Source organism: Physcomitrium patens, chromosome 21 (genome assembly GCF_059467195.1).
Source record: "Physcomitrium patens ecotype Gransden chromosome 21, ASM5946719v1, whole genome shotgun sequence".
Lineage (NCBI taxonomy): Eukaryota > Viridiplantae > Streptophyta > Bryopsida > Funariales > Funariaceae > Physcomitrium > Physcomitrium patens.
In genome coordinates, this window is record NC_143430.1 from 1,300,838 (window position 1) to 1,313,919 (window position 13,082).

Consider the following 13,082-nt stretch of genomic DNA (forward strand, 5'->3'; position numbering starts at 1 on the left):
ATTCTACAGACATTTTTTTAAATTATTTTTAATACTTGCGAAAAATGAATAAAAAACTTTCCAGTTGGCAATCAACAGTTCTTAACTAATAAAGTTTCGTTTAGGGTAATTATTTATATGAATAGCTTTTATAATCATCTTTTTTCATAAAGTCAAGTGTTATGTAAAAAAAATAATAAAGTATGTTGAGACTGTTAATTTAATTCAATGAGTTTTTTTAATAATTAATTATTTTTATAATTTTTTACTAATCACATGTAATAAAGTATTGAAATAGTTCAACTAATACTTGATTACATGAATTTAAATTGATTCTTTTACTTCATTAATTATAAGAATAAATAGTCAATACAAGCGCCTGAAATTAACTTTAAAACACAAAAAGTAAACTTAATATGACATGACTTTCATTTGTTGCATAATTATAACTAGATTTTAGTGGCCAATCACAATGAATAACTTCAATACGAACTGAACTGTAGACACTAATGTCTATTAAATCAATTAAAAGAAGAACAACATCAAAATCAGGAAGAAAAAAAAATATATATATATATATATATAAACAAAAAAAACAAAAAAACAATATCATATTCCCCCTCCCCCAGTTGGCTCTAATGCATTGTTTAATTTAAAAAAATGGTTATTTTTAATATTAATAAAAAATAATAAGACCAAGTACATTATCTGAAACACTAATCTAAGTACAAATCTATGGTATATTATTGCTTGAAAATTTGTTAATCATATGTAAATGATAATACTTAAAAGCAATAATATGTGTATTTAGTCTAAATGCAAATCTATACACAAGTATATGCTACTCTTTTATACATAAGTAGAAGACATTACAATTAATATGCAATGATCCAAATTATCATTATATTTTATTACACTCAAATTTGTCAACCATAATTCTAAAGATCAATGCCAATGTAAAGAATGTTCAATTTTTTTTTTTTTTTTTTTTTTTTTTTTTTTGTAAAACACAGTATTAATGATGTACTTTTGCACTATATTAAAATTTAAATTTTTATGTTAATTATAATATTATAAATCCAAAATAAAGTATTTTTTTTAAAGGTTTTACAATTCAAAGAAATCAACATTCTTGTGAATTAACTGTAAATTTTCATTCTTGCAATATAGTTTTTATAATAAATTCTATTAATAAACATACTAAACATTCTTTACTCTTATAATAATATATATATTTTCTATCTAAGTTAATAACATTAGAGAGCCATGATCTTACAAAATACATGTAAAAAATGGTTGCGAAAAATGTAGTGATTCTGATGGTTTTTATTTAATTTTAAGCCCATAATAATAGAATGAAAATAATAAGAAAATTATAATAATAACCAAATGCTCTCTATATAAAAAACTTAATCTGAAAACTTCAATGATTTTCTAATGAATCTCAAGCTATTGCAAAACCTATCAAATGCATTCATATGGAGTGGATACAGCAAGTGACTAAAATATATTGTATTACACAATATAGCACATAACAACACTCTTTTGTTATACATCCACATCTATTGTACAAAAACATCTCTATACATGGTAACACATCTATTGTGGAAATATAATATGCCATTATTGATGCTCAAATTCTAGAGGGAACAATCTAGTCAGAGCCACTGAAAAAAACTAAAAAATGATACACAATATCACATAAACCAGATTCGGAATGTTGATAACTTTTACTATGGTACATGAAACAAACTACTTCCTTAAGAAACAGTCATGAACAAGCCATGTGAACTAATAACATTTAATAACTCCTTCGGATTTGCACAAGCTCCTTCATGTCTCCATGCACATCAATTACTTTCCCACTCTGTGTATGTCAAGCTGGAATCCCAGCTTTATTTATTTACAAGTCTTGACAAACTACTGCTCTGGAATGCTTTCTCCAAGTCTTGTCTTAGAGAGGGCAAAATAGCCCATCACATTGTGTATCTTCGTGTGCAACTTCGTTTTCAACAAGATGTTGTCCAAGGGGTGGGGGTGCAACATGCAAGTGTTGCAAGAAACTTGACCGAATCAAGTTTAGATGTGGTCGGAGATCGACTTTGCCTCTAGTGCCGAATGGACACAACATTTCGCTTGGAATTTTCCAATATTTCCTTGGACGTCACCTTTGCAGGCAAAGGCGAAGGACAACCACCTGGATTTATGAGACTGAGGACTATCCTAACTACCGTTCTCTGCGCGACTTGGAGAAAACCTGTTGAGAAATTCTGTGTGCATTGCTCTTGCCCTCTTGTCTGGATCAACGTTCTTATCAATCGCCACAGACGAGGCGCAATTCTTATCAACCCGCCAACAGCCATCGTCGAAGTTCAACTGGTAGCTCTTGAGGTCATAGTTCAGCCGTTCGCTGCGGGAGTAGTGCAGCGAGTGTTACGCGCTGTGCGATTGCTCTCTTAAAAACCTGATGAGCTGCTTCCAGCAGTGGGGTTTACAATATTCCTCGCTAACGTCGATCTCCAACATCTTATTCTTCTTCGTTGAATCCACGGCTGGAACTTTGACAGGGTGATTACTCGACCCACGAGGCAAGAACCAACGATAAATCGTTGCTCCCATCGTTTTAGACCTTGGCAGATTGTTCGATCTGGCTTCTGTGCTCACGATGTTGAGTCTGACAAATGGTGCTCGCTTCAGATTCGACCTATCGTCGATACGTCGTGGAACGATTCGATCGTCTTCAGAAGGAGCAACACTCGATGCTGCAGTAGTACCCACCAGTGCTCGGGTGCCCCGCTGCAACCGCTGGATGGCGCTTGAAAATTTTTCTTGCGCTTTGTTGGAAACCTGAACCAAGACGGTGTCCAAGATCCTAGTCTGCGGCTCACCGTCAACATCGCCTGGCCAGACCTCACGCTTAGGCTTGAAGGACGCCATGTCTATCCACAAAATCTCTTCACCAATCTAGTGCAGCCGCTAAAATTTGACAATGCTTTTGTCACAAGAATCCACCATGTGGTCAGAGGAGATACCCCATTCAGGGTGCAATCCAAAGTCATTCTTCCTAAACTAACCGACCCCGAAACTTCTCTTGCAACAACGACAAGAAAATGACCGCACTCGCAACGGCCTCGAAGGCAACAATATAGATACTTCAACGACGCGAGAACAAAAAAGAAAAAAAGAAAAGAAAAAAAGAATCATGATAATACAATTGAAATATTAGAGGAATAAACGCACCTCCAGCGCTTTAAAGAACCAATGCAGCGCTTAAGGAGACATCACATGAAATCGCAATGAAATCTACAATAGATATCAACAGCGCAACTAAGAAAAGCCTGCACAAAAATTGAAAGCCCAAGGCTCTTATCAGCTCCTCGAGAGAGCTTCGTCACAGCATCTGAAAAATGCATGTTATGTGAATAAATTCTCCGTAACAGCGACAGGGTCCAGCTAGAGATTAGGAACCGGAATCAGGAAGTGTCGATCACCCGCAGCTCGGACGCTTGATTGTTGCGATACGGCCACCGAATTGATGACCGGAAAACAATCCCCCCTCCCAAGATCCCACACCGACACGCAAAGCTTGAGAAACTCACTGTCCCTTCTAAGGCCCAGCTTCCGCGGTCTTAGAATGTTCGTGGCTGGTGGCTCTGAGTACACGGTCAGGAGTGTTCCGCAGTCATGGAAGTATCTTCTATTTCCGCAGTGCGACGTCACTCTGCTACCTCTCAGTGACGCAGTGAAGTAAAGTTATCAACAAAGTAAAAGTTTGCTTGAATGAAATGTAAGGAACTGCAAACTTGATATCATACTTTTACTTTCTCTAGTTTGTATAATTTTTAAGAATAAATTATAAGACATATAAATAGATTTGGTAAAACTATTTCTAAATTAGATTAATAGGCAAGCAATGGGCTAGGTTGAACTTTTAGTTTAATAAATTGTATTAAATATAAAAATATCAATATTAGCTAGAAATTAATTGTATGAATAACCTACAATAATTACGAGTTTTATAGGTTGAGTTTAGTTTTTAATTTAGAAAACATGCAACTTCACTTATTAATTAATAAATAACAAAGTACAAAAAATCTAGAGAGATTTGAATCATGACTTGAATACATAAGTTTCATTGTTATAATTCATATTAGCATTGGTCTTACATTAGTAATATTTTCTAAATTTTTAAAAATAAATAGAAATAAACAAAATTATTTGAAAACATATTATATAAATAATATCTTCTTTCAAAGACTTAATTTTTTTTCTTAGATATAGATTAAAAATTTTGACTCCTATAAATATGCCACATAGCTATTTAAAATTATGTCCTATAATTTTATTACTTTTAAGAAGTTGCAATAGAAGCAACCTACTATTTGAGGCTTAAGCCACAAGCCTCTTGATTTTTAAGAAGCTTCTACAAGTTTTGGTAGTTAGTGTGTATATATATATATATATATATATACAAAAAGGAAAAATTAAAGCCATCATCATTTGTATTGATTTCTTTATTGTATTCATGTCTTGGTTCAACATTATTTAGTTTTAAAATATTTTGCAATATACATTCTAGTTCTTATATAGATTTTTTTTTATGTCTTCTTTGTTTATTTTTTTCTTTATAAATATAAAAGTATTTTATATTTTTAAAAATTTATCTAAATTTATATCTTTTATAATTTTATAAGATTAATAATATATTATATTTTTTATTTATAATAATCAATAGATTATTCTATTTTTTTATAGATATTTTAATTCTTTATAAATTTTAAGTTATTTATCTTTAAAATAATGTATATATGTATATATTTATATAATTATATTATTTCCTTTCTTATTAGTTTTTTTCCATAAAAAAAATAGGCTACCTTCATTTGTAAAAAAGTCCTTTTGATATTAATTATTATGTTTTTTTTCTTCTAATTAGAGTTTTTATAATTTTAACTCCAAGTTATCTTAGTTAAAAGAAGAAAAACTTCAAGATTCTACACTAAAAAGAAGTGACACTAGATTTATAACTATTACAAATATGAATTTTTTAATACTCAAAAAACATAAAATATATGTATGAATAATATTAATTATAAACATTATTGTTATACATATAGAAAAAATGAATACTTAAGTTTAATCTAAGTATGAAGAAGTTCTATGATTGTATAAATGACATGAATTACAAACAATTAAAGAGTCAATATACTCTTATGTTACCAAAAAAAATAGATAATTACTCAAAAATGGTATAACATTAAAACTATAAGGCCTATTGTCAATAAAAAGAAGACTAAAAGTTTGTAAAACAAGACTAGAAACAAGTAAGATATAGATAAGAGTGATAATGTCACAGACATACATATTTACCCTGATAATTATCTAAATAATAAGAATAGATAGAAGTAAGTCAAAATAGATAAATATGATAATATCTTGTAGAAAGCTTCCTATAAGCTTTATAGACGCTATTTTGCCTTTATACATGTCTGTAGGTGATTGGTAGGTTGAAAACTTGGCCAATAAGGTAGCCATGTGTCAACATGTTGACCACTTGTAGTATGAGTTGGACATATGGCGCACACCTAAGAAACTTGCCTTGCAAATTAGACATGTGTCTTATAAGTTGGGTGCAAATTAAAGGTCCTATAGCATTTTGTCAAATACTTTATTCTATTTTGTTACTTTTCTTTTGACACTGATTCCATGAGTTTATGTATCTTCTTCCAGTTTATATCTTTTATAGATTGTCAAGAGTGCACATATAATATCAAAGATTTATTTTTTCTTAATTAAGAATACATTACCATATTTTCTTGATAAGACATAAGCGTATTAGAAGTTGTAGATTATCCTCTTTTAAACTGATATTGTTTCTAATTTTTTTTCTTGATTCATGAGTATTTTATTTTGTGAAAATAGACACCTTTCTTTTTATTGTGTTAACATGAGAGAACTTGCTAAAATGAGGACTGCAATAGCTCAAATGCAAGATCAAATGAAAGAGTTAATGCTTACAATGCATCAACTTAGTCTACCACCACAAGGAGCAATAAGTTTATTAGGCAATAAAGATATAGAGATGATTAGAGTTGCTTCAATATCTACACCAAGACATATTATTACTCCTACAACCGAACATCGTTCAAGTTTCTAAGGACCAAAAATTGGATTGCTTGAGAAGTTTGATGGCACAAGATCTAAGTTTCAAGGATTCATCAATCAAGTACAATTAGTGATTGCAGTACAACCTCAAAGTTATCCAACTCAAGGATCATAAGTCAGGTTTATTAAAATACTACTTTCAGATTCTCTTTTATCATGGTTTTCATCATTTTTCAAACAATGTGATCCAATATTGGATAATTTGAAAGCATTCTTAGTAGAATTTTGATCTATATTTGAAAAACATAATACAATCGATGTTGCAACCAAAAAGATTTGTATCTTGTGACAAAGCAATCGATTAGTGATATTATATACTTCACAATTTTGATAATTAGTAATAGATATCAAGTAGGATGATGCAACACTCATCAGCCAATTTCTCTACAAATTACAATATGAAGTAAAGAAATTAATGCTCAATTTATCTGATTCTCAAATATTGAGTCAAGTAATTGACTTTACTATAAAATGTGATAATTATCTTTTTAAATTTTGATCTGAGAATCACATAAAGAAACCTCAATGTTATTACAATTCAACATCGACACCAACGACTTTTTAATCTAAATATTTGGAAGTAGAAGACATACAAATTAATGCAGTACGTTTTAAACCTCTTATTAAATAAGAAAAAAATAGTCGTTGTCAAAAAATACTATGTTTATATTATAAAAAAGCTAAGCTCATTGTTCAATATTGTCCAAAGAAACGAGACAACTACATAATGAAGAGTAATGCTATCAAAGATGAAAAAATGTTGAAAAACAAATTTGTCTAGCTACAATAGGGACCGTACAACTGGAATCTTGTACAATTCTTAATGAAAGTCCTATTCTCTTCTCAAAATCCTCTTCTTGTTTTACAATAGATGTGGGTTTAGGATCTAGTAATCACAAAGCCTCTGCCTTAATTGATTCAAGAACCTCAGCTTATTTTTTAGATGAAGAATTTTTTAAAAGTCATAATATATAGTTAGTACAAAAAACTAAACCCGTACACATAGAAGTCATAAACAATCGTCCATTATCTTTTAGAGATAATACTCATAAAAAACTTCCTATAGATGTAGTAATAAATGATCATAATAGTCGCATAATTTTTAATATAATTAGATCTCCCTCTAATCCAGTTATTTTAGGTTTATCATGGCTAAAAAATTATAATCTTGTGATAGATTGGATTTCTCACAAACTTGACTTTTCTTCAAACACCATTAAGAATTTTTCTAATCCAGTAGAAAGCTATGAGTTTAATATAGCCAAACCTGTACTTGTAGGTACAAAAACTTTTTTGTATGCTACAAAAAAAGGATCGTCTTTTGTTATTTATGTGACACCCATTTTAAATGATAGAAAGATTATAAGTGAAATTCCAAGTCAATATTAAGATTTTAAAGATATTTTTGAAAAGAAGAATGTAGATATTCTCTCGGAGCATCATTCATATGATTGTTCAATCAATCTTAAAGAAAGAACTCATCTACCATTTGGTTCAATCTATTGTTTATCACAAAATGAGTTGGCTCAACTCAAGAAGTACATTGATGAAAACTTGGCCAAAAATTTCATACGCCATTCAAAATCTTCTACAAGAGCTCTTATCTTATTTGTGAAAAAAAAAAGATAGATCATTGCAAATGTGTGTAGATTATCGAGGACTCAATAAGATTACCATCAAGAATAGATATCCTCTGCTTTTGATATCTAGACTTCTTGATAAATTAAATTAAGCTAAGATCTATACAAAAATAGATCTACAAGGAGCATACAATTTGGTTTACATTAAAGAACGAGATGAATGAAAGATTGTATTTCAAATAAGGTATGAACACTTTGAATATAATATCATGTCTTTTGGACTCACAAATATACCAGATGCTTTTCAACATCTTATGAATGATATTTTTTGTGAGTTTTTGGATGATTTTATTGTTTGTTACTTAGACGACATTTTAATCTACTCTAAGAATATAGAAGAATATGAAATTCATGTTTGTCATGTGTTACAAAAACTTAGAGATGTGGGATTGTATGCTAAGATGGAAAAGTGTATATTCCACACTACTCAAGTTGATTTCTTAGGATATATCATTTCAAACAATGGTCTAATGATGGATCCTAAAAAAACTCACACAATTATGGACTAGAAGATTCTAAAAATAATAAGAGATGTACAATACTTTTTGGAATTTACCAATTTCTAACAAATCTTCATCAATAATTTTTTTAAAGTTGTAGCACGACTTATATGCTCAACTTGTAAAAACAAGCTTGAGTAGAGTAAAGAAACAAAAACATCATTTGCAGCTTTGAAAAAAGCTTTTATTTCTATACCGATTCTGCATTGTGTTGACTTCTCTAGAACATTTTTTTTGAAGACAGATACATTTGACTTTGCCTTGAATGTAGTCTTGTCACAAATAGGAGCAAATGACAAACTTCATCTAGTAGCTTTTCATTTAAGAAAATTTTGAACAGCTAAGATTAATTATGAAATCTCCAACAAGGAACTTTTTACAATCGTGGATTCTTTTTAAGAATAGGATTATTATTTAGAAGGTGCTTCAAGTCCAGTCACCCTATATATGGATCACAAGAACCTTTAGTATTTCATATTAGCATGTATTTTGAATTGTCACTAGCCTTGTTGGAGCATGTCTTTGTCAAGATTAAAGTTCAATATCTTTTATTGGTTAAGAAAACAACAAGGTTTATTTGATGGCCTTTCTAGACATTTTTATCTTATATTAAAAGAAAGAAAAGCAGCTTTTGAGCAACAAAAGATAATTTTATTAAAGCTAGAATAATTTCATCTCCGAGCAATGAAATCAACATTGACTATTTATTTGACTATTTTCAAGCAGATCTAAGTAAGTATGTCCTCAGATCCTCTTGTTCATGATATTAAAGACAATTCCTCTAAGTCTCAAGATACTTCCAAGTTTGAGTTTAAAGAATATCTACTCTATTTTGAAGGATGCTTATATGTTCCAGAACAAGAAGCATGATTATGTGCTCTTGAAGCTTATCATAATTGTTGTGCAGTAGGATATCTTAGATATAATGAGACTTTGGAGCTTATATCTAGAGATTTTTGGTGGCCTCAAATGTGGAAAGCTATTAAAGAATTTGTGTAGACATGTGATCTTTGTTCAAAATCAAAAATTCCTTCTCATTGATCTTATGGACTCTTCCAACCATTATCTATACAAAAACAACTATAGTCTTCTATTTTTATGAATTTTATCATGGTGTCGTATTGTGGTTCGGCTACTATATGAAAATAATATAATTATGTATTTAATATATAATTTATTAAGTAACATGGTGAGAGCCATGTTAGTAGATTTTAGTTGGTTGTAGAATATAATTTGATTGTTACCTTGAGAAGAGGTTGTTTAAAAAGACTACTATAGAATTTGTATAACTTTAATTTCTTTTTTGATAGTGGCTTTTAAGATTGATTTTGGTTGATAGTAACTTCTAAATATTTAGAATTACCTTTATTAGACATTGATGACCTTTAAAAACTTCTTTTGGTTCTTTTATTTGGTGTTTAGAGTATAAATTATGTAAATCTTATAAGAAAAAAGATTGAAGAAGGGTTTTGGTAGAAAAGGGAGTAGCTAGGGCACCAATATAGATGAATGGAGATGAATGATGAAAATCTCCATTCCTATTGGTCAAAAATCATGACCAATGGACTTTGAAGAGGCTGCCCGAGGCCATATTAGGGATTAGGGATAGTTTTTCGAGGCCCAATTGAGTTTTAAAGGCTAGGGTCAGAATTTTTAGATTTTTGGCTATGGTTTTGGTGCAAGTTTTTTATCATTTGGGATTTTTATGAAGAAGTTATAGGCGCTCAAAGTTAAGGTGTTAGTTTTAGACCTACTGTCACTCTTTTGGGCATAACGCACGCGTATAGATAGCAATTGAGGATCGGTGACCGCGACTAGAGAGAGCACTTTTGCGGCTATATTTTTTATATACTGCTTATTAGATTACAAGTTAGAATGAAGGAGTTATTGGATTTTGAAGTCAGCACATGCAATCTAAGGGTAGTAAGTAAACCGATTTACTAGTGGTTGTCTCTTGAGCTATATCTTGAGCAATTTGACAAGGTTTTGGCTCAAAATTTCAGCAAATGTGTAATTTCATGTCAGTAAACTTTTTGCATAAGTTTTATGATATTTGGAGTTTGTATTCTTGAGATATAATGAAAATAGTTTTTTGGATGCTTGTAAATTAAGGTTTAGAGTGCATGCTAGGGTTTCTTAGATGCCAAAAGATCAAGTGTGAATTTGCAGTTGGTTTTTTATTGGTAAAATTTAAGAATAAATTCTACCTATCTTGTAAATTTGAGACAAACTGAACGGTTAGATCGATAGTTATGATTTTTTAAAATTTAGGGCAAGAAAATCCTTCGCGGGAAAAATTTATTTTGAAGAGATTTTATTATATTTGGAGTTTTATACAAAAATAAAGTAGTTTTGGAAGCTAAGAAAAGAATCATATAAAGATTTAATTGACACTCTCTAGATACCCCGTGTATTTTTAAATAACAAATCACACCATACGACAACAAATCTTCTAATTTCAAATTCATATGATTCTATATTCATGATTGTTGATTGTTTTACCAAGATGGCACATTTTGTACCAAGTAAAAAATCTATCATAGTTGAAAGAATAGCTAAACTCTTCTTTGACAACTTCTATTCCTATCATGGATTACCATGGGATATTATATCAGATAGAGGAACATAGTTTTTATCAAGATTTTGGAGAGTCCTTTTTAAGATATTGAAGGTGGATATAAAACTATCTTTGGCTTTCCACCATTAAATTGATGGACAAACAGAATGGATAAATTAAGTTTTAGAGTAGTATTTGAGGTATACCATCAACTATCAATAAGATAATTGGACAACTCTTTTGCCATTAGTAGAATTTGCTTACAATAATTTGATACATTCTTCTACTCCATAAACACTTTACTTTGTGAATTATGGTTATCATCCATGATTTGATACTTTTGACTTTTCAAAAGTTGATAATCTTGTGATAGAAGATGTTATAAATTAATTCTTAGAGCTACATATAATAATAAAGGTACAATTAAAAAAAGCTCAAGAACGAAAAAAATCCAATGTAGATGTCTATTACAAAGAACAACCTCAATTTCATGTGGAGGATAAGATATAGCTACTTTGTCATAATATTAAAATTATTTGGCTTTGTGACAAGCTGTATTATCTTAGGCTTGAATTATTTTCTATTTATGAATAGATCAATCTACTTGCTTATTGATTATACCTATCAGAGTCTATGAAAATTCATCTTGTGTTCCATGTGTCTTTACTTGAGTCATATAAGACAATGGATATAGAAGGAAGGAGACAAATACCACCACCTCCTATAGAAGTAGATAATAATGAAAAATTTGAGGTGGAAGAAGTCTAAGATTCAAGGTGGCGTCAAAATAGGTTAGAATATCTAGTACATTGGTAGGGATATGACATTAATAAATGCATATAGGAGCCATCCAGGAATTTAGCAAATGCATTAGCCAAAGTTAAAGCTTTTCATCAATGACATCTATCAAAATTAAGGTGCAAAGTCAAGAAATGCTTTCTTATAAAACAAAGCAAGTCCAATGGAGATTTTATTCTATCTTATATCATTGTTTCATTGGATTTTTTAGTGCTTAAGAGATGGAGAACCAACAACCAACAGATTCAATTCAAGAGCTATTATTTACTAAGCTACTAGATAAGACATTGGGACTATCACAACCTTTGAGATGGCAAAATCGAGATGAAGATCCTCAAGAATGACATTTTTTTCCTTGAATAGATGGCGAGATACAATGCATTTGGTACCACGATCTTAGAAAGAACTCACGATGTTTAGTGATACTTTTAGAGGTAGAAATTACTCCTAATGGTATTACTAATGTTTTGTTTGAAGGAAGTTATAAAGACCTCAATAATGATCAAATATTAGGATGATCTTCTTGCCCTAGTATGAAACATTACCGATGGTTGAAAAAAACCTATCAACTATCTTTAAAGGGAATATAGATTAGCGTACGTGGTAAATAGAATTTGGCACATCTTGGACTTCATCAATATGTAATCACTGCTCTTTGTGGAACTCGTCTTTAGAAGGGAGAGTAATGTCACGGACATACATATTTACCTTGATAATTATCAAGATAATAAGAATAGATAGAAGTAAGTCAAACTAGTTAAATGTGATAATATCTGGTTAAAAGCTTCCTAGAAGCTTTATAGATGCTGCTTTGCCTTTACATATGTCTATAGGTGATTGGTAGATTGAAAACTTGGCCAACAAAGTGGCTACATGTCAACATGTTGACCACTTGTAGTATAAGTTGGACATATGGCATACTCATAAGAAACTTGCCTTGCAAATTAGACATGTGTCCTACAAGTTGGACGTGTATTAGAAGTCCTATAGTATGTCACCACATAGTTCTTAATTAAGTAGTATATATAGAGGCAAGAGTGAGGCCTTCTTCACTCTTTTCAACTCTTTTCTTGTTTTTAGTCTAATTTTAAAAATCTTATGTTTTCTTGTCTTTGGCAATAGCCATTTAAGTTCTTCTTTGAATATACATACTTTCTTCTATTTTTTCACTTTCTTTTTGACATTGATTCTAAAAATTTATATATCTTCTTTCATTTTGTGTCCTTGATAGATAAACATCTCATTCTTATCTTGATATATATTATTTAATTAAGAATAGATGGCAATATATTATAAGATCTCTAATACATGTGTAACTTGTGAGATATATGTCTAACTTGCAAAGCAAGTTTCTTATATCTATATTATATAAGCAATTTATTAGCCAAATTTTAAACCTAATAATTAACTATAAATATTTAGATAGTCAAATATGCATCTATG

General features: G+C 30.3%; 1 protein-coding gene across 2 annotated transcripts; it reads right to left on the reverse strand.

The window, feature by feature from the left end:
• Positions 1–1,467: 1,467 nt before the first annotated feature.
• LOC112274060 (uncharacterized) lies at positions 1,468–3,593 on the reverse strand. Of its 2 annotated transcripts, none has more exons than XM_024503212.3 (3): positions 3,471–3,593; positions 3,220–3,317; positions 1,468–2,971 (listed from the first exon to the last, which is right to left on the reverse strand). In XM_024503212.3, the coding sequence occupies exon 3, from the start codon at positions 2,914–2,916 to the stop codon at positions 2,413–2,415; it is 504 nt and encodes a 167-aa protein (XP_024358980.1). In that variant the 5' UTR covers positions 2,917–2,971; positions 3,220–3,317; positions 3,471–3,593; the 3' UTR covers positions 1,468–2,412. The 2 variants fall into 2 exon arrangements, with proteins under 2 accessions (XP_024358980.1, XP_024358979.1); XM_024503211.3 differs by having other exon boundaries at positions 3,448–3,593.
• Positions 3,594–13,082: the final 9,489 nt, after the last annotated feature.